Consider the following 27,451-nt stretch of genomic DNA (forward strand, 5'->3'; position numbering starts at 1 on the left):
TGGGGTGAAAGGGTCTCTGTACTGCACAGTAAGATGGGATGAGATGTTTGAATACTGGTAACAGTCTAGTCTAGTGTAGGTCTTGTGGGGGAAGCTTAGCCATCACGTGCCTGGGACAAATTTCGGTAGCCGATATCGATACTGGGAACTACCAACCTTGCGCATTCGTGATATCATCCTGGTGATTTTGTTGAGGCAGAGGTACAGGTGCTCCTCGAGAAAAAGAGCAGCTATCATATACTGTATGCTTCCTTGATATTATTATACTTGTGCTCGTCCGCTGCCCGAGCACAGTACTGTACATGTACTCGAGTAAACGGGGTTGGAATTGGGGGTGCCAGGCATCGACTGTGATATAATACCTTCATCTACATCATCTAGATCTGACACTTTTTTTTTAAAAAAAAAAAAAAACCCCTGGCGAACTGGAAAAAATGAGCAAAAGGGCACCAGAGTATTTGAATCTGGGGTCCACAGCTTTTGTTCGAGTTGATTTCTCCGGTGTCCCCCCCGGAAGGTGATTTCCCTTCTTCACTGTTTCCCCCCCCATCTCACCTCACCCCAGTCTTGCCACCAAAATACTTGTGCCCATACTGTACCCCAGTCCCCAATCAATTGCCCCCCCTCCCCCAGAAGTCAACCTCTCCCTACGAGTACCGGTAGTCAGGAAGTTGGAGATTAGCTATTTTCCCGGAGGCCATCACTAAGAGCCAACGAAGGGAAGCGTAAAAAGAAGTGTCAACGTTTTCGAGAACACGACTCCTTCCGTTCGATCGGTTCTGTCATTACGACTTGCTGCCTATTACAAAACTTTCTATCTCTGCAATTTTCCCGGGAGGAGAGATATTGTACGGAAGAGGCAGGAAGGGACCAAAAGAAAAGAAAGGAAACCCCACACATTCCTTTCCCCTTCACCCCTTCCCTATCTATCGGTCCACTTGTTCACCTCCAACTCGACAGTTTCCAATACGCAGTATCTCATTGTCCTGAGGATATCCTTTTTTTTTTTTTTTTGAAAAAAAAAAAAGAAGGAAGGAAGGGAAGGGAAGGGAAACGTTCCCCGGAGACAGAGTCCAGAAACTTAACTCCCGAGATAGGTGAGGGCTGAAAGAGAAAGGAAAACGAGGAGTGGCTGAGGAAAAACCCACCCCCCCCCCCAAAAAAAAAGAGGGAAAACGTGAGGAAAACGAAAACTGGTCGTCGGGCCTTTGAGGGCTCGAACCACAAAAGCGCTCACGTTTGATTAGACAGCACGCAACCTCCTTTTCTCATTTTCGACCTCCTGCCAACAAAGTTGACACCCTCACGCTACCTCGCTCTCCGATCCAACCTCTGGTGCTGGCCTTCACTTTGCACGGCCAGTCCCAAATAAATTCTAGTATTCCGAGAGCTGCTCCCACCTGCATCCGCCACGCTGACGTCCACTCCCTTGCGTTCGACAACCGGCTCAGAGTGGTCGGAGCCCTCCCCCGGTTTCGAGCACGAAAGGGATTAAACCCGGGTCCGAACTCATTTACTCACAGGTCATGTCGGCCGCGAGGGCAGCGGTAAATAATAGAGGCTCTGGAAGTGTAGCGGGAACTGGTAATGGTGTTCCTGCTGCGGGCAATGGTGGTGTAGATTTAGGAGGGGGCGAGGGGGGCGGGAGTGGTGCAGAGCTCGACGGGCATTCGCACGACAGGATCAATAGCGAGTTAGCAGACGCGGAGAAACATTCTAGGGACTCTTCACCCATGCGTAGGAACACATCATCTGCCGGGCTCTCTGACAGCAATACTTCCACTTCCACTCTCAAAAAGAACAGGAAGCCTAATGCCGTGAGATCAGCCACGCCGTCACGAGAAACCTCCCCTACACGCTCGGGCGCGCTTGCGGCTGGTTCGTCCAGAAACGCCCAACTGCAATCTCAGCCAGATCTCCATCAACCACGACCCCACCGCCCTTTGGCGAACGCTCCTCATTGGCCTCCATCGACCCGGTTAGCTGTAACGAGGACTCCTCCCCCAGACTCTCGATCACCTGCCCTCTCCCCGCAGAAGAAGGGCGACCGAACTAATTACAGCACTTTAACCGGCGTTCCCCAGTCTGTTCATCTCTTACGGGAAGGAAACTCGGAGGATCTTGAGGAGTCTGGTTTGGCATCGGGCATGAGGACTCCAAGGAGCAACAACAGCCCGGCGCTGGAGACTGTTGTTGAAAGCAGCTTGCCGACGACACCAGCAATCAACACCAGCAAAACCTTGACGGAACAAGTGGCAGCCCTGATTAATCGACAACAGCACAATACAATTCCCGAAGAGCCAGAAGGGGAAAAGTCGGGTGCTAGAGGGACAAGGAAGTATAGAACTGGCTCGATAGCGTCTTCAATAGCGCCACGATCGCAAGCGGAATCCGAATCCGAGTCAGGCTACAAGAGCGAGGAGAAAGCAGCTTATGCCAACAGCAATAACAATAGTAGAGCTCCACCTCCATTGAAAGGGTTTGCCAGAAGACCTGCAGTCATGGGAGGGGATAACTTTTCGAGGAATATGACGGTGGAAACGGAAACAGTAAGCTCAGTTCCACAGGTCGCTGTGGGAGCTGCTGGGGTGCCTGGGGGGGCAAGTATCAGGAGCAAGAAGAGCAGCGATACAATACGAGCACCTAAGAAGGAGAAGAAGAAACCACCGAAACGTACTGGAGGCGGAGGGCCTGCTAACCGTGAGTTGCTGATAAGGTCTACCTTGCTTTTTGATTCTGTTTGACTGATGTTATATCCCTGTAGCATCGAGCAAAGCGGACTTGTTCGCAAGGAGAGTCGCCGAGGCAGTTGACGAGGCAAATTCATCAGATTCCGAGGAAACCTTTGTCTACGAATCGAATCCCCCTGAAGCGCAGCAGAGACCTACCAGCAGATTCCATTCACGAACCCCGAGCGCAACATCGATACAAGGGGGACCAGATCCTCAGGGATTGCGATTACCTCTGCTTAGTTCGATGGATGGAAACCAGAGCACTAGGAGAGGTAGGATGAAATTCGCCAGTGCTTCGGTGAGTGGTAATACCAATGTGGCAAGTGATGGGACAACGGGGGAAGCAAGCGGTGACAGAGCGGGAACGGGAGGGTCAGGGCCACCAACAGCAATTGGGGGAGCTGGTGGTTCAAGGTCGGAGGGGCAGTCAGGTTCTGGACAGAAGGAAAAGGGTGGGAGTTCTAGGGGTCAGAATGGGAATCGAGGTCTGCTTCTGGAGGAGTCTCCGTTTTCATCTTCACACAAATCATCAACACATCCTCCGCGTCCCGGTTCGACTTTACCCCCTCGACAGTCGACATCAGGTCGTCATGGTTCCGGTTTACGGAATGGGGGAAATGGATATGGCTCGAAGAAGTTACCACGGGGATGGGCGTCATACGAGGCTGATGGGGAAGGTGCTGGTGATGAGAGGGTTCCTCTGATTAATCGGCCGGGCCGGAATCATCGCCACGGCCGCAGACCTGGCAGCGGAACTCTCCGTCAATTGGAGCACAGTCAACTTCAACGCCGTGGATGGTTCAGGACTTATATATGCTGTATTATTGCAGTGTTTGCCGTCCTTCTGATTATGACTGGTGTGGGAGGGTTCTTGTTCGCTACCACCAAAGCCTTGCAAGAAGTCAAAGTCTTGGAGATTACAGGAGTTTTGGTGAGCAAACAGGAACTAATGCTGGATCTCGTTGTCTCGGCAGTCAACCCCAATGCCATCCCGGTGGTAGTGGGTAACATGGACGTCAACCTCTTTGCCAAGAGCGCTCACGTGGGCGATGGCAAAGGCAAAGATGAAGATGGGAGGGATGGTGATGGGGATGGGGATGGAAGCGCAGGGGATAATGACCCAGAAGGAGACCCTTGGTGGGGACTACTTAGCAAAAGGAGGAAGAAGCAAGCAAGACGTCGCCAGGTGATGGAGTTCACACTCGGCAAAAGCAGAGCCACTACTACCCCTTTGACAACTACTACTGCACCTGACGGTGTGGACGAAGGCACCGACCCGCCAGAGGATCTCCCAGAGCAGGATCGCCAAACAATGCTCCTAGGTCGAATCTTCTCATTCGATTCAGCCCTCTCCTTCGACGGCTCTCCCCTACGCCATAGACACTCAATTTCTGTTGGCGAGTTGCGCCTGGCGAAACCAGGCAACAAGACCGAGGAAGGAGGAACAGAACGCTGGGAACGAGTCCTCCAACACCCCTTCGAGCTCATCGTTCGCGGGGTATTAAAATACCAATTGCCTCTAAGTGGCCGTGTTAGAACCGCGCCCATCGGCGCATCGGTATTGGTTCACCCTGATGGTGCTGCGTCAGCCGTTAGCCCGGAGACAGTCCCGTAACCAAACGGTTTTATGGGCGATTAAAACAAGAAGTTTATATTTGAACACAACGCAGAGTATCTTTTAGTTGGAGCATGGAGTAGAAAATGGAGTCTTTTTTTGCGGTCCTTTTTAAACACTGTTTTCTTTCCTTTGTCACTTTTTCTCTAGATTGGGGGTGCGTTTGTTTGTTCTTTGGGATATCATTGCGATTGGTTGGTTCGTTGTTGGAGGTGATGCTTTTTTTTTTTTTTTTGCTTCTCTTCCCTCTCTCATTATTTCTCTTAGCTGCTTACGCTTACCTTACTTTATGGATTTTCATTTGTTCGATGTGTTTTCCCGGATGACTTTACTGGATGGGTGAATGGATTTATCTTTTTTTTTTTTTATAAATCGATTGATTGGTTGGTTGGTGTTGAATTGCGAGAAAAAACAAAGTGAGGGGGGGTGGAATAGGAAAGGAGGGAGGAGGGGAGGAGCTGGTATGGTATTTCCCTGTTGCTGACAGAGAGAAGTGTATCGTAGCTGTTATTAATGTGCGGGGATGGGATCTCGGAGGACAGGGATTTGGATGCTTGATGGGTGGGTGGAATGAAACATAATGTTATGGTTAGGGTCCTGTTCGGCATGCCACGAATACGATACCATGGTATTTTCACTTTCATGGTATATTATTCTTATAGTTAATTGGGGCGTGTTCGGCATACTACAAATAACGTACCATATCGTGGTATTTTTTAAAAAAAGAAATACATATTCTTGTTCCTAATCTCAGAGTGATGCGATTCTTAATTACTCTCTTTTCATACTATGACCTAGTTGATGGAAAAACAGCTTCATTTTATCTTGAACATTACAGTGCAGTCATCATATAAGTTTGCCTTGGAAAAAAATAATACTGTTAAAATACCAGCGCTACTGAACATGCCTATTCCCAGAAATACTATAGTGTTTTTATTTTAACTTATGAGCTATTTTAAAGAGGTGCGATATTGTTACTTACTTATTTCTGCTCCTCTTGTACTTGTGCTGCAAAGTGCCGGACGAGTGGTAATGTTACGGTAGCGACATGTGTTATCACTCACCTTTCTCGTCGCTAGCAAACACTGCTGCATTGCATTATCGGTCGCCCTCAGTGACGAAGAAAGGCATAACGGAATATTATCGTAGATTACGATAGAGACATTACACTTACCGATACCAATAAAATGCTTCGCACCAAAAGAACGTTTAGCAGGTGTAAGATATAGCGCACTGATGAACAACAGAAGCATACCGTTTGTAGGCTGCGTTGCTGACGTAAACACCTTCAATGCGGAACCGACCCTGAAGGGTAAAGTACTGTACGTAGATTAAATAAGTCTTAGGGATAAGATGGTCTGGTATCCGATCATTAAACACCAAAAATCTTTTTATTATACTTCTTCAAGAGCACTTTCAAGAATACTGGAAGAATATTTGCTCAGGTTTTACTTTCCAGCATGATATTCCGGCAACTAAACACAGAGAGGGACAGGATATTGCCCTGCCCTTTACGAGTAGAAGGGTCTTTGTAGTACGATATTAGTGCCGGCGTGGTAGTCTACTATAGTTGCTGGGAACGCTTGGGTTTCCCACCGCACAAGCCACACTTCCCAATATTTCCCAAACCCCGCGCCGGCCCCACCACTCCAGGGTCCGGTCCCACATGCGAATTGGATCTCTGCCCATGGTATCATAGTCTACAAGTAGATTAAGTTATGCTGCGATGCAGTGAGGAAGCAAGTTCCCGATAGTCTGGGTGCTGCTTTGCTCGTTGAAGGCGGGTGGTGGCATGGCGCTCGTGGTTGGGAGTTGAGTGTAACCTGCCATGTTTGACGTTTGCAGTCATGATGTCATACCAGGTTACTCGAATCGGGATTCTGAGTTGAAATTTCTCGGTTTCTCAAACATGCCCGGACATAAGTCTGATTTGTAAGGAGTAGGGGGAGCCGTAACTTGGAAATATATATATATTTTTTAATACTGGTAGGAAAATACAGTAAGCTCATGGATGATACCGTAGGATACTTATGATCAATGCCAAGACACCGACATACGAGAAACTCGAGTACCAGTACTCCTATCATCTCTCTGGGGAGAAATTTTACCTCGGGAGGTGATTTTTTTTTATACCAAAACTGCTTGGTTGATCTGATACAGTGGTGACAGTTACTGGCTGCGAACCTACCGTAAAGCTGCTAAGATATGGCTGCGACCCTACCGGTACAGTACTCGAGTACCGTGGTACGGTATCCCACACTGTTGAGACATTCCAGTCCCTAACTTGCAACACTTGCCCATCTGAGTGATCGTGATAGGGGAAAACTTGAACCATGTTCGCAAGAAGTGAAGTGCTCAGAATACCGTAAAATCTGTACCGCCAAGTACTCGTATGTACGCAGTTGGTGGTCGGCGAAGCTCCCATTTTGCCTCATGGAAACCCAGGTTGTTGTGCCAATTACGCTACTTGGGTTCCTTCTGCCCCCTAGCCCGCGCAGTACGAGTAGCACGGTTATGATGTTTTTCCCCAGATTAATCACAGCAGCTTCAGACCAAAAAAAAGCTGGTTTATGTTCGCAACTTGGCCCCCCCTTGCTTGCTGAAAAACACCAGCCAGAAATCGACCAGAGCCCCGGAAGCTACGTATATCATAGCAACGATAGCTTTCGCAAACGTCAGAGGAGTTGCGGGGGAGAGATTGCATGCCCTGACCACGGTGGTCCGCCGCTAGCAATACATACTCGCAACGTGCCCCAATGGAGAAAGTGGCGATTTACTCAAGAGAGGCTAAACGAAAGGAGTCCCGAAAGCGCCCCAAAGAGGCGTCCAAGACACTACTCGTATCGTACAGTACAATACATACCGGTAATATTGTTTCTACTATCATATTTTCTCATCGGACCAATCATAAAATATCACTCGGATTCGGTTCCATTCTGTGGGTACTGTACGGGTACTTTGCGCTTGTGAAGTGGCACGAGAGCGGGCTCTCATGTATTGTACTCAAGTGGGTAGACTATGGTATTGAGGATACTATGATAGGGAAAGGCAGCGGTTGGTACACGGTTTTATATTTGTGTTTGTGAACCCAAGGGTATCATATAATAATTATGGTCTACGTATAGTATGATACTCCCGCTGTATGATATCGTACTGTATCGTATCGTACTTGCGCTCCTTTGCCGAGGAGCCCCCCCAGCCGGGTTGTGGTTGGCCCGGGATTCGGTGGGGGCTCCGACAAGGCAGAGCCCACCGCCACAACTGCAGCGCCACAATTCGATTGGTCATACACGCAGCGAGAGAAAAGAGCCACACGTTGAAGCCCGCTGAAATATATCCCGGCAAGCGAAGGGATCAAAATCAAACCACCTTCACCAGCTATCATACCACCACCACTACCCTGCTAAACACCAGTCAATACAAACAATTGGCAAAGACGAAATGTCCTCCCGTCTCACACTCTCCTTCCTCCCTCGCCTCTCCCTCCTCCGCCCTCCTCCTCTGGCGAGGACAGCCAAAAGATGCTTCACCGCAGCCCCCCACCTCCAAAACGATATCCCTCCCCCTTCCAACCCCCCCTCTACCACCCCCGCCCCCAAAGACCTGACCCAAAAACTCACCGCCTCCCTCTCAAACCTCGCCCCAGCCAGCCTACCAGAAGACTACATATCCGACCAAGACCTGCAAAAACTACAATCCCGCTTCCTCCCGGGCGATATATATGCCCCGCACGACCTCTCGCATGCGCAGCAACGCTCGCGGCGCACCCGGCGCAGCCCACGCTTCGACGTGTGTGATTTGGTGGGGATTAATCCGGTTAAGGAGTATAAGGTATGCTTTCTCACTTTATGTCTGTATAGGCTTGCTGCGCGAGCGGGGCTGATGGAACGAGAGGGGGTTAGAATTTTTGTATGTTGAGTGAATACGTCACTGAGATGGGGAGGATTAAGCATTCCAGTGAGACAGGCCTGAGGCCTGTTAACCAACGGAGGATGGCGAAGGCTATTCGTCGCGCTATCGCGCTAGGGTTCATGCCCGCTACGCATAAGCACCCCGAATATTTGATGCATATGCGGGAGAGTAGGGAGGGGAGGGGAGGAGGTCAAAGGGGAGGGTATTAGAGTAGCGGTTAGAGTTAATGGGTTGAGGCGGGAAGGGTTTACGAGGGTAGGGAGGGGTGAGAGGTTAGTTTGATTGTATTTTCGTTTTTGCTAATATTGTACATGTGGGAATTAGAAGGGGTGGGGTTTCCTTTCTTATGGGCGTGGTAAAGAAAGATAGGTGCATGGGTATATCATAAGGTTATGCTTGGGAGAGATGCATTTGAAGTTGGCTGGCGAAGGTGGGCGCTGGAGTTTCGGAAGAGGGATTGCCAGAGGAAGCTGCGTTCTATTAGCCGTGGACTCTACTTGTGGGGAGGGTAGGGAAGAGAAGTACGCTTCGCTGAGGAGGATTTCCATTTCCTTCTCGCCCCAGGATTGTGTTGGGAGAGATTGGAGGAACATCATTACGTTCTACTACCGTCAGCATCTGATTGGCTTGCTATTTGAACCCGCTAGATGGGATTACCTGAAAATCCATCTTCTGAAGCTGTTCCGACCATTTGACCAGAAATGCTGCGCAAACATAGAGGTGAAACTCCGAAAACCCAGATTGTCCTTCCGCCTGGGGGGGGGGGTCATAAGTGTTGAGTATTTTGCGAAGAAACATGAATTAAAGAAACCCACCATATATGTATCCCACATCCGTATTGTGTTCTTCACACTGACCTCCCGCATTAACATGCAATTCATCCAGCGGAAACTGAACTGAATAAACTCGACTCCCTGCTCGCTGAGATGTTTGGTTAAGCCCACGTCTATTCTCTGCACCAGATCTCTCAAGGCTGTGACTTGTCGTTGAATCCCGGGCTGGGTGTGAATGTAATTGTCCTGTATGCCATCGAGCAATTTTGTCAAACACCAGAAAGAATCTGCTTCAATCACATCTAGAACCTCTTTTGGCAAAGAACTTGGATCGAAGGTTTCCACCTCACCATCTATAACGAATCAGCCAAATGTGTTTACTATGCCCGGCTGAGAGGCACACCTATATATGCCGACAAAAAAACTTGAAAGAAAGGCGTCACAAGATCGTTGATTCCCTGCACATATCCGCTCGCTGGATGTCGTATCGCCCAAACATACAATATCCGCTCCAAGCAGCGCTGCGTCGTCTCGAATCCATATAGTGGAAGATGCGGGTTAGTCCTAGGTACGTCGATGGATATCTGGTGCCATATCGTCTGATCTAATCCGCTAGTACCTCGGACGAAAGCTTGCTTCACACCGTCTATGAACTCCTTCCTCTTACGTTCCAACGTGCTGACTCTACGGTCGCTGTTTGCGGGTAAATATCCCAGCAGCATCTGCCACGCCATCGGCCGGAGCTCGTCTGGTATTCCATTCCATGATATCTCCCTTAACTCGTTCAAGTCCACCGTCGACGATTGCAAGATACGCTTAAATTTGTTAATGCGCTTGATACGAGCATTCAGTCGCTCTATCTCGGCCTCCGTATGGGTGTCCAAGGATAGTGTGGGGTGGTAGATCATGTGTAAAGAGTTGCCGGGGTCTGCATATGCGGGCAGTCAGCTTCCACTGTTGTGCCAAGTCGAGCGCATCGAAATGGGAACTCACCTCGGACCAGGCCTTCGAACTGTGGCTTGAGTCCCTGGTTGTCCTTCCTTCTTGGGCTAGGGTAAGACGGCCCCTTCGAGGCTAGATTTGTACTGCTAGAGGGTCCCCCGAGCTTAGAGCCAACAGCGGGTTGATGCTCAATGGATAGCGGTGGCTTCAATTTTCTCTGTAGAAAGTCATCCGGTGTCTCGTCCCCTACATCCGCATCCCAATCATCATCCGTCTGATTCATGTAATCGGAGAAGTTCTTTACTGGACCATTTGGTAAAGGGGGGGAAGGTGTATGGCCTCCGGAAGCAACTGGTGGTTTTGGTTGAACGGATCTGGGGAGTGGTGAGATACAATGACTGCGTGGGGTAAGACTTTGGATAAAAGAGAAGGTGAAATACAGTGATTCGAACTTTAGCATGTCGGTGTGTGAGTATGAGGCGCCGACAATTTTTGAGGGATCTCGTGTCCTACGCCGGTTGTTGCCGGTAAGTTTTAGGATATAAACACTCGGGTTTGAACGGTTAGCATAAAGGGCGGGAAACCAACTGCGAACTCTCCCTCTGTGTCCGGGTGGAATTACTTGAGCGACCTCTCCAAAACGGGGAGACTGAACTAGTGCATTTCAAGAATCAGAATACGGTCATATCGGTGATGAGGGGTGGGGACACGGGGTGGGGCATGAGGTAGACGGGAGTGTAAGTGGGGCTAGAATGGGCGGAGGAGAGGGTGGAGTTACCCTGAGCGATCTACAAATACAGAAAGGAGCGATTGCAATTAGCATTACCGCGAAGGTTCATGGTTTCGTACGGAAGGGGAACATGATTGAGGGTGTTTGTTTCATATGTGGAGACGCATCATTGGAGGAAGATATGTATGCGAATATGGTATAAATGGGGAGAGATGGATGACATGCCAACTTGTACCATTTCCTGAGGAGAAGGAGAGAGCTGATGTTAGCTGAGGCTATTAAATAAGGTCTGTATGAGTAGCAAGCCATGGGAGCAATGGTTTGGTGAAAGAGCGAGAGAAGGAGGGGCAAGAAGGATACTATCTTACTTGCTGCTGCGGCTCTTGCTGTTTGTGCTGCTGGGTCCATTTCCCTCGCATAGCTAAGTCTGAGAGATAAAAGGGTACAGGGTATACGGTAGGTTGGTTGTGGTTTATGGGGAAGGCGGTGATCAAAGGATAAGAAAGGAGGAGGAGGAGGGAAGAGAAGAGTGAGGTTGGTTTGAAAATTTCCGATACCTGCAATGATTGGGAGGTGTGTGGTCATTTGCCCGCCGTTGGCAAGGTTAGAGTAGACCCGTGCTCAGTTCTCGAGTACATCCAAGAACTGATGAGTGAGAATGTCTCGGATAGGAATTGCATGGTGAAGCTTCAAAACCCTGGGCCCTAGAAAAACATTTACCTGAACTCCGGGTCCACGACGATCGGTTCAGAGAATGTAATGGTGTAAATCAGATTAAAAAAGCGTGTTATGATACCGTGGTCAATTATCACGACATTCTTTCTTGTAGGTTAAGGCTCAAGTTGGGGCCAGAGCCTCATCATGTTTTCCTTGTGCTGCCTGGGCGAATGTAATTAAATTGTGCGCTCGTTGCTGCTGCTTGGGTTTGCCGTGTCAGCTCGACCCTCATCGCCTCAAGCGAGGGTTAATCCGCGCCAAGCCGAAGGATGCCCCTACTGCTCTGAACCAAAGAAATAGCCACCCTCCTTCTTCCTCCTCCCCATCCTCTTCGTCCTCGTTTGTTTCCCACACATCTCTCTCTCTTCTCAACATCCTCCCTCCTTTCTTCCCCGCACTGGACTCTTGTCTTTTATACTCACATTCAATTCTTTTGCCACCTGTTGGAACCCATTTTTAGGCCTGCTTTCTGTTTCTCCTTGTTACGCTTGATTGTATAGGTTTACTCGATTTCACCAGGCTTTTGCCTTCTTGGTGAATAAACGACGCTTCGCGTGAAAATAGGTCACGCTAACTACGGTAAAACTTGATCGGCAATCCTTCTTCTGCTATCTAGTTTTTGTCTACGGTTTAATCAGCAGTTCATCAGAATGGAAGCAGACGAGTTGATGGATGATGACCTTTTTGCCGATTTGTATGTATTTTCTTTCAACATTTCCCCCACTTTCCTTCATCGCGTTGTTATCTGCTTACAACTACCATTTTCGAAGGTACGGCGAAGACGAACCCCCAAAGACTAGCCTTCCGGCACCAGTAAAAGTGGCCAAACCCGCTTCTCCAGTAAACACCCCAGCAGCAGCAGCACCAGCTGTAGTGCCGCAGCGGGACCCTGAGGCGAGTTACTCACAGGCGCAGCAGCCTCAGGAGCCAGCTGCCCCCCAAGTCACCGCCCAAAGGGCAATTGATCCCAGAGCTCCTCCCCCTTCTGTGAATGTTCATAATGCATCTACAAAAATTGAGAATCCTTATGCTGCCGAGGATGATGCGGATAATTACAGTGGATGGGATGCTGCGGCTGCCACTGGAGGTGCAGGAGCTGGTGGTCATAGTGGACAAGGTGGACATGGGATTCACAGCAATGATGGTGGATCTTGTGGTTATGACGGGATGGGTGCCGCCGGTTATGGTGACCCACAGGCGACAGGTAGTCCAGCTATCAAAGAGGATGGGTGCGTATTTAAATTACACTTTTTCTTGGGTTTTCGAGCGCTTTGAAGAATTATATGAAGCGAGAGGATGGAGTATATGGTCATGGCTAGTTTCGAGGGAACTTTTGGGGTATAAAGTTAGGGTATGCAGGTTTAGGGCAGATGACTAGGTTAAGGAGGAAAAAAAGAGAAGCTGGTCGTGAAATGAAGATAGACTGGGTAGAGAGGGCATTCGAGTTATATGTGGACGTTGGATGCTTCCTCCCCTCAACTATCGGAGGGTTACTATTTCTTCCCCGGCATGGAAGATCGCTAGAGGACCATGGAAATTAGGAGAGCTTCCTGCTTTGTCATCTACCTGCTACCTACTACTATCACTACCACTGCCTATACGAGAACTAGCTAGCAGATACATTCAGCATTAAATACGCGGGATAGTTTCTGTACGAGAGCAAGAGAAAATGGGAATGAAAGATTGGAAAATGGAAAGATTACTTGGTCAAAGCTTCTCCCCGACAAAAGAGACCTTCGTTATATTTGCCTCTCACGCCAAAAGCTATTCCCTCCGCATGAGCCAGGCAGTCCTCGCCGTTGTGGCTGCCTTTATTTTTCGGTAGTGGCCGTTGTTGTGGAACCATCCTCTCGCTTCAAAATCAGGGGTGGGAAAGAAGAAGAAATGCGTGCATTTGATTGGCGTTGATTTTTTGCCTTGCTGTATTATTTGATATGGATGATTGACTAAGACTTGTCTCGTGATTTAATAGGAAAATGTTTATAGGTGGATTAAATTGGGAAACGACTGATGGTAGGCATTAAATGAAACTTTTTTACCTTACATGAAATTCCTTTTTTTCCTTCTCCTTTTCTGCATCGTTCTTGCCACAAGCAACTGAGTTTGGTGTTTGTTGATACATATATTTACTAAAGACTTTTCGTTGCTCGATAGAATCTCTCAAGGAGTACTTCAGTCAGTATGGAGAAGTGGTTGAATGTACCGTTATGCGCGATGGTCCAACTGGTCGTTCCAGAGGATTTGGTTTCTTAACCTTCAAGGACCCCAAGACTGTCAACATTGTAATGGTGAAGGAGCACTATCTGGATGGTAAAATTGTGAGCGCTGCCTTTGATTTCACCTGTCATATTTTAATAAGTTATTAACAACGGGGCTCTTTTTATTGCATAGATCGACCCTAAGCGTGCGATTCCTCGCGACGAGCAGGAGAAGACTTCAAAAATATTTGTCGGTGGCGTTAGTCAGGAAGCAACTGAAACCGACTTTAGGGAGTATTTCACACAGTTTGGGAGAGTTCTGGATGCTACTTTAATGATGGACAAGGACACTGGTAGGCCCCGTGGGTTTGGTTTCGTCACGTTTGATAGTGAAGGTGCGGTGGAGAATGCCTTGAATTGCCCCACGTTGGCTATTTTGGATAAACCTGTTAGTATGCCCTCGGTTTGGTATTATGACTCCTCTTGCTGATAATGTGTAGATCGAGGTTAAGAAAGCTCAGCCGCGTGGGAACATCCGCGAGAGGATGAATGCCCATTTCGATGAACGTGATGATCGTGGTGGGTCCTTTAGGGATCGCGGAGATCGTCGTGATCGATTCGAGAACCGTGACAATGGAAACAACGGAAATGGCAACTACAATGGGGGTAGCTCACAGAATCAAAACGCCCCTGCTGGCCAGCAGAATATATACAACGGGATTTCCCCACAGATGATGGCTCAGTATTATCAGAATTTCCAGAGATATATGCAGGCTATGCAGTCATTCGGTCGTGGTGGTGGTGGGCCTATGCCTGCGATGAACCCAGCTATCATGCAAGCACTCGGCCGTGGAGGAGGAGCGATGAACGCTATGAACCCAGCAATGCTCCAACAACTTCAACAGATGCAGCAGCTACAACTTCAGCAGCAACTGCAGCAACAGGGCCAGCAACAGCAGGGACAACCTCAGCAAAGCCAGATGGGCGGCGCTGGATCCCAAGGCCCCCAATCCCAACAGCAGGTCGGATACGGCTCCCCGAACCAACCAGTCGGCTATCCACACACCCAGGGTGTGCAGCAATCTCAGCAGGTCCAATCCTACGACCCATCCTCTTACAACGACCAAAACACGGGATACCGGCACCGTAACTTTCAACACCACCCCTCTCAGCGCGATTACCAACCCCCTCAAACCCAACCTTCCTCCTGGGAAGGGATGTATGATGACGTCCCGCCCCAGCAGCAGCAGCAACAGCAACAACAGCAACAAGGACGCGGTAGGAATGAACCCTTCCAACAATCGTGGCCATCAAACTATGACAACTGGGATGATGTTGACCAAGCAACAGGTGTCGGCCGGGCTGGCAACGGCTTTGACGGCCCACCGCCAAACGCCCCGACAGGGCCGCGTAACGCGAAGGGCTCCGGAAGTAATTATCGTGGTGGCGGGCGCGGCGGTGTGGCTTCGGTTCGTGGTGTCGCCGCGGGTTCTGGCGGTGTCGGTGCTGGTGGTGCGGGACCGGATAGGCCGGGGTTTGTTGGAGGCGCGGGTGGGTATGCGCGTGGTGGAGGAGGCTATCACCCATATGCAAGAAATACTGAAAGGTATTGATTGAGTAGCATATCGTACGGGAGGTGGCAGTGGGGGGGTTCATTGATTCATTGCTTACACACTTACGCGTTTACTACTACTGTCCTGTTCTATTCCGTCGAAGGGTACATGCCCGAACGGCTGGAATAATTTGGCTTCGCTCCCCCTCTCCTACCTCCAGAGTTACATTAGTCAGTCATTTTTTGTACCCTTGTTATGTGTGTATGGGCGGTTGTCGAAAATCTGTTCATAAAGTTTAAATACGCAAGGTTACTTGATGGCTATAATGCTGAAAGCCGAGGGAGGTTTCTTTCATTTATACTAGTAACGTTAATGTTTTCGCTTTTTCTTTCATTTTTCATTTAGTGCTGTTGGATGTATGAGAGTTATTGTTGAAGGAAAGGAGGGTGTGTATGCTATCTAGGGTATTACTTGTAGCTTTTTTTGCCTAGCTAAATTAGCGGAGCGGGATTGCAAGGGGTGAGTTGCATGTTATTAGTATCATACAATAAAAGTTCCGTGGAGATTTGGGAGTTGCCGCTCAGTAGCGCGAGTGATGTTCTATGATATCTTACTAATGGTATGGAGAGAGATGGAAAGGTGACGTATTGTATGGCGACTAGACAAGCGAAGACAGCTCGAGATGCCAAGGGAGATTGAACTCTGCTCGCTCTGAGTGTAAGTAGTAATGTAGAAGTCGCAGAATAACGTCTTCTGGGATGCTGGTGGGGAGCACCGTACTATTATTCTTCTGTATTTCCGGTATTGGAGTGTTTTGCGTGGGCTCCGCCTGCTGGTGGTCTTGCGCCGGGCCAGTAGATTGGCTCAGGGGATCCGCAAGGGCTACGAGCCCAGTCTGCTCCTGGATATTGAATGCAGAGCCGGACCAAGCTCAGCCTTTCGTAGAACAAGGCTTGAATCAGCACAAAAAAAAAAAAAAGAAGTGCTATTCCCGAAACTCAATAAAGGACCACGATAATAGATAGATATAATTCTCCGCTCTAACACCACGGGCCGAAAGATGGATGGGAAGAGGGTGTACTGTGGGAGAGGGGATTTTTGTTTATAGGCTTTCCTGGATGGACACCTGTGTTTCCATTTTATGATATCATACTTTGCAGTTAAAACATACACTGTTTGTTGCATGCATCATGTAATACTCAATTCAACCCTATATTATAGAAATGGTACTACAGTCTAAGAATACAGATTTTTAACAATTCTGCATTCCATTTTAAGTCTACTGTTATCCTGTAATATCATACAAGTGTGATAAATGAGGAGCTGTATGTAGAAGCATTCTCCGGTTAAAGGTAGAAATAATCCAGTTTTAAGATTAAGTAATACCAAAAATAATAAAGGTAAGAAGAGATAATAATTATGAATACAATATGTGGTATTACCAACAGATTTACTTTATTGATTATTATTTCAAACTACTGTTAGTTTTTTGATATCTGTATAAATACTTTTCAGATTATTAGTATTTTAAAATAGTGAAATTTTATGGAAAAACAATTCTCAAAATATCCTTTTATAAAAGTTTGAGTTATTTTGATACTATTATATTATACCTAAAATTCAGCTCACATTAAAGATTTCTAACTAATATTATTTCAGTTTTCTACCTTCCTTGTCAATAGAAGTGTAACTTTTGATAATATAATATTATTTTATTGAATTATGAGGAAAAACTTAATACTTATAATATAAGTGTAATATTTCTAAGTTTCTGTTAAAATATAGTGATGGGCAACAATACCTTTTCTTGATATATATATATATATATATATCTTCTTCCTTTGATAGTTCTTAGGCCCTTTTAGTCTACATTACCAATACTCATTTGAGTAATGCCTATCGTCATAACGTATAGAGATATTGCCCTTAGGCTCGTGAGAAATGTAAGGAATAAAGAGCGTAAAAATGTTTTATTCGTATAATGTAATAAGTGAGGAAATTACTTAGAACAAAGTATGAAGAGCTTATCCTCCTTGCCTGTATTGGCCTCCTTATATAGTGCTCTTCTTACCAAGTCTAATCCTGATGACTCATAGCTATGAGTCATGTGAAATCCTCATAAATAAGTCATATGACTTGAGTGAGTCATATGCGTAAAACTCATGACTCATAATCGTGTCATGTGTGAAATATAACAAATAATAATATAAACAAGTCATATGTGTAAAACCCATAACTCATAATTGAGTCATGTACGAAACATAATAAATTATAATATAAACAAATCAAATGACTCGAGTGAGTTATATGTGCAATAGCCATGACTTGTAATTGAGTCATGTGCAAAATCCTGTCACATTTGTGACAATAAGAATAACTGATAAAAAACAGATATAGAAAGTACTTGTTAATATGGAAATCATATCTAATTTTTTTGATATAATATAGTATGATACTATAGACTAAGAAGTAATACCTTTTTGATAATAAGATAGAAGGTCTACTGCTTTAAATTTGATAAAAAGTATTATACTTAGTTGGACATATATTCAAAATACTCAATAGGGGGAGAAAATGAATACCTAGTAGTAATATGTAAAATTTTCAACTTAGTAATAATTATTATAGCGTGTAAAGATTTAATTTGAGATCTTAATGAGAGAGTATTAGTAGACTGGGTTTTTGAAAGCTCTTCATACTTGAGAATCTTCAAGTTTAAATATTGTGAGAATAATACTCAAGTAGTAACTATCCTAATAGGATACTCTATTATAGAAAATTCTTGTTTATTTATAATCATTTTAATTATTTTTAAGAAATACATGCATTGAGTTTTTAGAACAATTGTTCTATTAAACCAGGTATGATAGGTCATTTTTTATATATATCTGCTTGTATAGTGAGGCTTGAAAATTTTACTAAGACTCAAATTGCTTAACTTGCTCCATTTATCATTGTCACTCACTACTGTTTGCTTGTGGGTTCCTGGGATTACAATGCCCTAGTTCTAGTCGGGTATAGTACCGGTACAATGCCATGGTTGGGACCCTGCTGGTGTGGGGTTTTTTGAGCCGCAGAATGGACTTATCTGTTCTTCCTAAAGTTCGACCCAATACCACATTTCACCACGGTGATACCACCTTAGAAAATTACTACAATGCTGATTGGAATCTGCGGCAGTGCGTATTAATACCCTAGATTCTGTAGGGATATATAAACTAATATTCCAATAGGTCTCTGCGCTGGGAAAACCGAAGTAGCGAAATACCTAGAGGCAAAACATGGCTTCACCCTGATTCGGATGGAGGAGACCAGCGACAGCGATAGCAGCGGCAGCTGCGCATCATGGACCGATGGGGAGAAAAGCTACCCCTCGTCCAAGAGCCTACTATCTTATATAACACAAAACTGGTCTAAACGGTTCGTTATGTTGGGAATGGGTTCGGTAGAGCTCAAGGTTCTAGAGACATTCTTACGCCGGCCATTCTTCTTACTATTGAGCGTGGACGCACCGACATTAGTTCGTTGGCAGCGATATCAAAAGAGGTTTGCCATATAATGTTCATCCGTGCCAGGGAGGTCGGGCTGATCGTGTTGGGGGAAGGGTTGATAGTTCATCCCCGGAACGGTCACTCGAGTACTTCGTTCAGGAGTGCGACACAAACATGTACCATCCGGACCACGGTATATCACACCTCGTCCAAAAGTCTACGCTCCGCCTCCTAAACGCTTCGAACTCTCTCGAAAGCCTACACCAGAACCTCGACGCCCTAAAACTCGAGGACGAATCCCGCCTACGGCCAAGCTGGGACGCTTACTTCATACAACTTGCTTCCCTCGCCGCGTGCCGGAGTAATTGCATGAAGCGCCGCGTTGGGTGCGTGCTCGTCCGGGGGAAGCGCGTGATATCGACAGGTTATAATGGCACGCCGAGAAATCTGGTGAATTGCAATGAGGGCGGATGCAAGAGGTGTAATAACGGAACTGAGGGGGGGGTTGGGCTCATGACTTGCCTTTGTATCCATGCCGAGGAGAATGCGTTATTAGAAGCAGGTCGAGAGAGGGTCGGAGACGGGGCAACACTATACTGTGATACGTCTGTGCCCACTGTTGTTGGAATGGTGGGTTTTTTTTCGATTTTTTACTGATTCGTGAGGTTGGGCATAGGTGTCCGTGCTTGACTTGTAGTATTAAAATTGTGCAGGTGGGCATTACGGAAGTGGTTTATAGTCAGGGGTATAGTATGGATACTGAGGTATGAGAGTTCTATCGCTTGATGAAGCAGATTCTTACCGGAGGATAGAGTGCGATAGTTCTTGAAGCTGGTGGGGTCGAACTTCGAAAATTATACCCTGTATGTTTGGTACCAACATATCTGGAAACTGTGGGTGCTGATTGATGAATAGGCCAAAGAGGGATTATTATGCGTTTAGGTTGGGTGTTTGGAAGCGGTGATTGAGGGTATCATATATTCGAGTGAGTTCACTCATAACCCTACGGGTACTGGGGATAGTAACGATGAACTTAAGCTGAACCATGGCAGCCACAAAAACAACCTGTATCATATGTAGATATGCCGAAGTGCAATAAATTACGCTCGAGTGCAATACTTGTAATGTGGCTCAAACAAGTCTTCTTTCGCGTGGACGAACTCAATCTTGAGTCTTGGCAAAAAGTGGGGCTGGTGGGGCAGCTGACACATCCCCACCATGTTTTGCGATAAACTTTATAATTTAGTCCTAAGCACACCAACCACACACACACCCACAACCAACAAACCTCAGGTAAGCTTTAAAAATGCCAAAGGTTCACCTACTGGATACAGTATCGTAAGTCCTTTAACTCTTAATTGTCAATTCCTGGCTGCGAGCCCCCAATGAAAAAACTAAAAAGGACATACACCCTAGAGGAAACATCCGTTCCCTCGTGAATGCGATTGAGAGAGTCGGCTTTGAGATTGAATGGATTAAGTCACCAGATGATCTTGCGACCGCCGAAGTATCCCTCACTTTCCCTGCTTCCGATCAGTTTTCTCCGACTAATTGTTCTCAGCGCGTCATCTTCCCAGGCGTCGGCCACTTCGGCCACTGCATGCAAACCCTTTCCAAAGCCGGATACATTGAGCCCCTGAAGTCCTTCATAAATAGCGGCAAGCCCTTCATGGGCATCTGCGTAGGATTGCAAGCGCTCTTCACCGCGTCCGAAGAATCCCCTTCGACCCCCGGCCTCGGAATAATTCCGGGGACACTGAAGCTCTTCGACCTAACCACTAAGTCCGTTCCGCACATTGGGTGGAATTCTGCCGCTACGAAAGAGGGCATAGAAAGGTCATTTTATGGGCTGCGTCCACATAGTAAGTACTACTATGTCCATTCCTACGCTGCGCCGGTGGACGATGGTGTCATGGCGGACGGGTGGGAAGTTGCAACAGGAGTATATGGCGAGGAAGAGTTTGTCGGAGCGATCGGCAAGGGGAATGTCTTTGCTACGCAGTTTCACCCGGAGAAGAGCGGGGCAGCGGGATTGCGCGTTCTTAAAGCTTTCTTGAACGGCATTTGCCTCTCACCCTTATCTGGTGCTCGAGCAGCAGAGCCTGCCGAGGGGCCGAGGTTGGGAGGGCTAACAAGACGGATAATTGCCTGCCTTGACGTTCGTACGAACGATCAGGGTGATCTAGTTGTCACCAAGGGCGACCAATACGATGTCCGCGAGGAGTCCGCCGAGGGCACAAGTCGGGTGCGAAATCTAGGGAAACCCGTTGAGCTTGCGAAACGCTACTTTGAAGACGGCGCCGATGAGATCACTTTCCTGAATATTACGAGTTTCCGGAATTGCCCGTTGGCGGATCTACCCATGCTTGAAATCCTCCGCGAGACGAGTAAAACCGTGTTCGTACCTTTGACCATTGGTGGGGGGATTAAGGACGTAATTGACCCGGATGGGACTGTCCATCCTGCGCTCGAGGTGGCGACATTATACTTCAAGAGCGGCGCAGATAAGGTCTCCATAGGAACCGACGCCGTCACCGCCGCCGAAGAGTACTATGCGTCCGGCGAGTCCCTCAGCGGTAAAACTGCCATAGAAACAATATCAAAAGCCTACGGGAACCAAGCTGTTGTGGTCTCGGTAGATCCAAAACGGGTATACGTCGCTTCCCCATCCGCCACCTCGCACACAACCATCAAAACCGCTTACCCGGGTCCCCAGGGGGAGGGATATTGCTGGTACCAATGCACCATCAAGGGTGGCCGTGAGGGCCGCGACATGGACGTCCATCAGCTCGTGAAAGCGGTCGAGGCAATGGGCGCAGGTGAGATATTGCTCAACTGCATCGACAAGGACGGGTCGAATTCTGGGTTCGATCTCGAGTTGATTGATGCGGTTAAGAGCGCTATTTGTATTCCGGTCATCGCGAGTAGTGGGGCTGGAGTGCCGGAGCATTTTGTCGAGGTCTTTGAAAAAACGGGGAGTGATGCTGCGTTAGGGGCGGGCATGGTAGGTTATTTTCTCTTTTACTGTTTTCCCTTATGACGAGTGTGTGTGTGTGTGTGCTAATAAGTAGTAGTTTCATCGGAGGGAGTATACGGTCCGACAGGTGAAGAAGTATCTAGCTGAGAAGGAGCTATTGGTTAGGGATGTGGAGGAGGGGGAGGATGTCTAGGTGAGCGTGGATAGCCTTGAAAAATAGAAGCAGGTGGGGTTGCGATACTAGAAGTTTAATTAGATGTTTGTCCTATAGTAGAAATTCCTTCAATGCCCCGTTGAGGGTTCTGAACAGGTCACATCATATTAGATCACTCATGCAGACTTTCCCGCTAGAGAAATAATGAAAGTCTTCCCTCTTGTGCCATACTGCACTTAATTTTCGGCGTGTCCGGCCGAGACATACAAGCCACAATATAGGTAGGAAGAGCCGTCAAATAGGCCACACGCCAAGTCTGTGAAGGGAGGGGGAAGAGTGAATGGTGAGAAAAATAAGAACAAAGTGTCCGAAAGTTAAATAAAGAACAATAATAACAATAATTGAAGAACGGGGGGGGTGGATGATCGGTAGGGTTTTCCTTTCATTTCTCCCTCCTCGAGAGTCGTTTGCTTCTCTGCATATATTTATACAATGCCTGATCAATCGTTCGTACGCATCTCATATCCCGGTACCGTATTTTCCGGAGGTATCATTCTGGAAATAACCCTGACACTTAACATGCTGCCATACGGCTTATTCGTGAGGGGGGTGGTGAGATTAGTGAAATACCAAAAAAAAGAAAGGCAAGAAGAACCATTAACGGAATTCCCTGGTGGGTTATTACTCTCTATCATTCATCAATTTGACTTTATCGTTCCTACTATTTCTTTCCGGGCTCGAGGCACCCACTCCCGGTTGGCTCTATCATTTTGTCTTCCAGATTGCTGAACTCGATAATACTCCAATCATTGATTCGGAGGAGTGGGGAGTTGGTGGCCTTGATAGATGGCCGGTCACGTGGACTGTATAGGATGTTTGGTCAGGAAGTTGATCAGTCGGAATGTGCTCGAGCACTGGGAGCAGTTGTTGTTCCCAGTGGGCTAGTTAGGCCAGGCCACACCAGAGAGGGGCAGGCGGGGCCCCGAATGTTATATAAGCTGTATGCGCTCTACGAGTACAGGCTTAGTACCAGTGCCCGATAAGTCCGTCCTAGCCCGGCCTATATGAACTGGCCCGGCCTAGCCTAGCCTAGCCTATATACTAGTGCGATACCCTACCCACTATCCCTTGGGCGGTCTGAGACAGTCAAAAATCGTCAAAGGCACATCATTTCCTAGTAGGGATGACGCTTTTCTAGAATGGGTGCAACAGTGTGGTTGTACAACAACCTCAACTCTTGTGGCCGGTCTTGAGATACATATACGATGCCGAACACAAAGCAAGTATGAGCACCTTTAACGCCCAGTTCTGCCAATTCCCAATTGCCAAAGAAGTCGAGTATACCAAAGAAACCGATAAAGAAGCAGAGTGCAGCGAGCAAGCCAAGTATAAATGAACAAATTGCTCACACCCCCTACACCCCTCTTGGTCCCCAAATAGACCACAAGGGTGAGCCACTGTTACCCTGGGAAGGTTCTGATATCACAGTAGTTCAAATCTTTGAGCTATTTTGGGATGCGGAGGCCATTGAACTGCTTGTGGTCGGAACCAATACGTATGCAGAAGAGAAAGAAGCAGGAGCAGAAACCCAATGGCGATGGAAAAGAGTTACCAGAAATGAGATAAGAGTATTCCTTGCACTGTAACCGGTACGGGTACTCGGTTATTGGTTTTGTTTTGTGTTTTGTTTTAAGTATCGCTTTGATACTTGGTTTGTTTTAAGTATCGCTTTGATACTTGGTTTGTTTTAAGTATCGTTTGACACTTGGTTTTGTTTTGTGTTTGGTTTTAAGTATCGCTTTGATACTTGGTTTGTTTTAAGTATTGTTTGATACTTGGTTTTGTTTTATGTTTTGTTTTAAGTATCGCTTTGATACTTAAGGAGTTTTACCAAAGAGTATCAATTGATACCTTTGATTAGTTTCGTTCATGCTAGATATGAACAGATTTGTGTATTTAAAGACCGCCTGTTTCTATGATAGAAAAGGCAGACTTCGACAGACAGTATTTCAATATACTTGGTTGAATGGTTACTTCTTTGTTCCTCAGTACACCCTCGAAGCCTCCTTTAGTTCTTAGCTCTCGCCTCCTCTCTGGAAGAGCAGGCCACCTACCAACTATCATATCTATTATCGTTAACGTGATTAGCACCTTGCGAACACGTTACATGTACTCTTAATCTATATGGGGGCCCGTAGGGGTATGGAAAGTCAGGGGTTTTAGAGGTATAGGGGAGGAGATTCGATTTTTCGAACGATGTCACTCAAGCGCTTTAGTCAGATAAAACGCTATCTCCATATCTCAGATCCAAAGGAAACCTTGTCTCGATCCCATTGGCATCACAAATTAGAGCTATTAAATAGCCTAATTCAGAAGAGATGCCAGCAATACTATCTTCCTTCCTCCAATGTCACGGTAGATGAGATGATGATACGCTTGGGTGGTCGTAGCCATCACACTTGTCGAATACTGAGTAAGCCGATTAAGGAAGGTTATAAGGTGTTCGCACTGTGTGATCTAGGCTACACCTATAACTGAATATTCGCTTCCCGGTCTGAATCATTTGCTGAGCTCATTCCTCAGGAAGGGCTTACTCCTACTGGGTCAGCAGTATTTCAGCTAGCAGCAGCCTTACCGTATACCTCCGGCCTTCACTTCAACATATATATGGATAACTATTTCCCATCTACTGCCCTGTTAGAGAGGCTATGGGAGGTAGGATTAGGTGTCTGTAGAACTGCACGAGTGAACCAGAAAGCATATCCCCCCCACTGTAACGTGTTCACAAGGTGCTAATCACGTTATTGGTAATAGATACGATAGTTGGCAGGTGGCCTGCTCTTCCAGAGAGGAGGCGAGAGCTGAGAACTAAAGGAGGCTTCGAGAGTGTACTGAGGAACAAAGAAGTAACTGTTCAACCAAGTATATTGAAATACTGTATGTCGAAGTCTGCCTTTTCTATCGTAGAAACAGGCAGTCTTTAAATACACAAATCTGTTCATGTCTAGCATAAACAAAACCAATCAAAGGTATCAATCGATACACTTTGGTGAAACTACTTAAGTATCAAAACGATACTTAAAACAAAACATAAAACAGAACCAAGTATCAAACGATACTTAAAACAAATCAAGTATCAAAGTGATACTTAAAACAAAACATAAAATAAAACCAAGTATCAAACGATACTTAAAACAAACCAAGTATCAAAGCGATACTTAAAACAAAACATAAAACAAAATTAAGTATCAAAGCGATACTTAAAGTAAAACATAAAACAAAACCAAGTATCAAAGTGATACTTAAAACAAAACATAAAACAAAACCAATAACCGAGTACCCATACCAGTTACACCCACCTGGACAATAAATGCCCCAACATACTATGGAATGAGGTTTTTGGAGGTTCGGCCTGCCCAAATGGTACTGTTCTGGCAGTTTAATAGCAAGACAACAGTGCTGTACACTTTCTCTCTACTATCCATAACCTTGAGGATAGAGTCATCTCTGAGCGCAAAAAGCCACCTCTTAGTAGTAGCAATGGTCCTGCAATTTGGCGGGTATTTGGTGTTCACGAAAGAGCCAAGGTTCCGATCCCAGTAATCACAAACAATTATAACCAGTATAAGGTTGGAGTGGATATGGCCGACCAGTACCGCAGCTATTACTTTACCCAGTTGAAATGTCTCCGAAACTGGCCCCTGATCTTTTATTGGCTACTCGACACTACGGTTATTAACTCCTACCTCGTGGCCCGGTAACTCTCTTGCTTCTCCGACTATCAGGGATGCTCTTGTACCTTTTGTCTTACCTTGGCGGAATCGCTAGTTGTGAAATATGCTTCCAGTCAGGTTACCTGAAAGCCTAGAAAAGCCTATTACACTCCAAAGACCAGTACCCCTCAATACAGTAAGCAACAGCAAAGAACTAAGCTTCCTCCTCCCACCGGCTCCCCGGTAGATCATTGCTTTACCTGCATGCGAGACTCACCTGTTGGTTGTGTACAATGTCAATTTATACTATGCAGTATAATTTGGAAAGGTAAAATACCCCGGTGCACCTTGTATGGATGCCTAGGTCCTGGCTGTGGCTTTGCTCTTTGTAAAGAATGTTATCACAACTGGCATGCTGGACTTTCAAGTTCATCATAATAGTTTTTCTTTTTATCTAAAGTTGTTTTCAATCTATCAAGATCGAGTTACTGGTATTTGATAGAGTGCGCCTATGATCATTTGATATTGCTTACCTGATTTCTAAGTGCTAAGCTTCCACTCTTAATTTAGCGCCCATTGGCGATTTTTGACTGTCTCAGACCACCCAAGGGATATTATACCTACCAGGCCACTACAAGTGATGTGGATGGATGTATGTAACCGTCCTAGTCTAGATGTCTTGCTTTTATTTCTCCTTAGTTTCCATTCAGTTGTGTCCTTTTTACTGTATTCTACAAGACCTATTCAGCCTTTATCAGCCCACTTGATAAATTTATATCGTTCAGAGCCAAAAGATGTGCTTCGCTTATGATACATTGCTTACACCCTCAACTTCACACTGATTCATGAACCAAACAAGCTCACAACAAAACAAACCTAGTCAGTTCACACCTAATTGGCTCAAGCTAGTCTATCTGGCTAGCGGCATCATTCTGGTGGTGGAAGACCATTACTGTAGTGGCAAGTTCCCTAAGAAGTGCGCAGCCCTTCCACCAAAACCTGAGTGAGAAATTATGACCCCCATATACAACCAAATCTCTTCCCATCTATGATAAAGTACCTGATGGCTCAGTGAGGGGAGACCCACAGCGAGGCTTGGCGCAACTTAGCTTGCCGCTATAATTGAGTAAAAATTTGATCATCATGATAAAAAGATAGAAAATCCTATGAACCCTGATGTGAGATGCTATTAGCTTGTACAGTCACTCAGCAGAAGTATTCATGAAATCGGTCTCAGATGACTAAGCTGCCTCGCCAAGATGCCACCTTTCAATGAAGTGTAAAGTTGATTGTAACCATTCATCCCATCGTGACCGTGACCATTCACAAATCTACACCCACCGAAGCCTTCTTTACCTAATTAATTAATTTATTAATTTCCTCTACCTTTTTTACCAATAGTTAAGCATTGTGGAAATATGAAGTATGCCGCAAAAAAAAAACCCCCACCTAAAACCACCCAGAGAGAAATGAGCCCTGCAGAGAAGGGCATGATAATTGCCTTTTTCTACTGCCTCCGGAATATTGCCTTGTTGCCTCAAATTATTAGATACCCATGGACAACAGTTAAGAGCTTTCTTGTCCGGGCATGTGAACGCCAATCTCTTAAAAATCTCCCTCACCCCGGTCGCACTCTCATTTTGAGTGGTCAACAGCGTCGCACAATTATACAGGCAGCCAGGTCCAACCGGAAAATAACCTGATGTGCCTTCAGGGATCACTATGCACCCAGTATTTCTCTTGATGCTGGTAACTCTTCGTGCTACTCAAAGTGACTGGATATAATTGCCTATTAAATTTAGCTGCATAGTGGACTGGGTACTCAGAGAAGCAAACATTAAAAAATGGATAGCCAAGTCAAGACCTAGGCTAAAGCCTGATCATATGGCTAAGATATTGAGATGGGCTACAGCTCATAGGAACTGGACAGCTGAGGATTTTGAA

The 27,451-nt window shown here is 46.4% G+C and overlaps 6 protein-coding genes; 5 read left to right on the forward strand and 1 right to left on the reverse strand.

Annotated features, from left to right (window-relative positions):
- Positions 1-1,526: 1,526 nt before the first annotated feature.
- Positions 1,527-5,076, forward strand: GSTUM_00005493001 (uncharacterized protein; the record flags this gene model as incomplete). XM_002837648.2 has 3 exons in its annotated part: positions 1,527-2,700; positions 2,765-3,910; positions 4,001-5,076. The coding sequence occupies 3 exons, from the start codon at positions 1,527-1,529 to the stop codon at positions 4,345-4,347; spliced, it is 2,667 nt and encodes an 888-aa protein (XP_002837694.1). The 3' UTR covers positions 4,348-5,076.
- Positions 5,077-7,722: 2,646 nt separating this feature from the next.
- Positions 7,723-8,468, forward strand: GSTUM_00005494001 (uncharacterized protein; the record flags this gene model as incomplete). XM_002837649.2 has 2 exons in its annotated part: positions 7,723-8,178; positions 8,250-8,468. The coding sequence occupies exons 1-2, from the start codon at positions 7,789-7,791 to the stop codon at positions 8,466-8,468; spliced, it is 609 nt and encodes a 202-aa protein (XP_002837695.1). The 5' UTR covers positions 7,723-7,788.
- Positions 8,469-8,525: 57 nt separating this feature from the next.
- On the reverse strand, positions 8,526-11,599 carry GSTUM_00005495001 (uncharacterized protein). XM_002837650.2 has 10 exons: positions 11,073-11,599; positions 10,753-10,945; positions 10,563-10,623; positions 10,415-10,483; positions 10,026-10,348; positions 9,436-9,960; positions 9,075-9,385; positions 8,917-9,012; positions 8,785-8,861; positions 8,526-8,729 (listed from the first exon to the last, which is right to left on the reverse strand). The coding sequence occupies exons 4-10, from the start codon at positions 10,432-10,434 to the stop codon at positions 8,642-8,644; spliced, it is 1,440 nt and encodes a 479-aa protein (XP_002837696.1). The 5' UTR covers positions 10,435-10,483; positions 10,563-10,623; positions 10,753-10,945; positions 11,073-11,599; the 3' UTR covers positions 8,526-8,641.
- Positions 11,600-11,770: 171 nt separating this feature from the next.
- Positions 11,771-15,545, forward strand: GSTUM_00005496001 (uncharacterized protein). XM_002837651.2 has 6 exons: positions 11,771-12,115; positions 12,192-12,650; positions 13,394-13,434; positions 13,576-13,739; positions 13,813-14,067; positions 14,120-15,545. The coding sequence occupies exons 1-6, from the start codon at positions 12,072-12,074 to the stop codon at positions 15,230-15,232; spliced, it is 2,076 nt and encodes a 691-aa protein (XP_002837697.1). The 5' UTR covers positions 11,771-12,071; the 3' UTR covers positions 15,233-15,545.
- A 2,745-nt stretch (positions 15,546-18,290) lies between these two features.
- Positions 18,291-19,627, forward strand: GSTUM_00005497001 (uncharacterized protein; the record flags this gene model as incomplete). XM_002837652.2 has 6 exons in its annotated part: positions 18,291-18,351; positions 18,406-18,718; positions 18,777-19,268; positions 19,340-19,427; positions 19,486-19,526; positions 19,579-19,627. Exons 1-6 carry the CDS (start codon positions 18,330-18,332, stop codon positions 19,625-19,627), a joined length of 1,005 nt encoding a protein of 334 aa, XP_002837698.1. The 5' UTR covers positions 18,291-18,329.
- Positions 19,628-19,969: 342 nt separating this feature from the next.
- On the forward strand, positions 19,970-21,833 carry GSTUM_00005498001 (uncharacterized protein; the record flags this gene model as incomplete). The annotated part of the gene is made up of 5 exons (XM_002837653.1): positions 19,970-20,001; positions 20,080-20,170; positions 20,225-20,463; positions 20,500-21,667; positions 21,738-21,833. The coding sequence occupies 5 exons, from the start codon at positions 19,970-19,972 to the stop codon at positions 21,831-21,833; spliced, it is 1,626 nt and encodes a 541-aa protein (XP_002837699.1).
- Between the last annotated feature and the right edge of the window lie 5,618 nt (positions 21,834-27,451).

This window comes from Tuber melanosporum (genome assembly GCF_000151645.1).
Source record: "Tuber melanosporum whole genome shotgun sequence assembly, scaffold_2, strain Mel28".
NCBI classification, from domain to species: Eukaryota; Fungi; Ascomycota; class Pezizomycetes; order Pezizales; family Tuberaceae; genus Tuber; species Tuber melanosporum.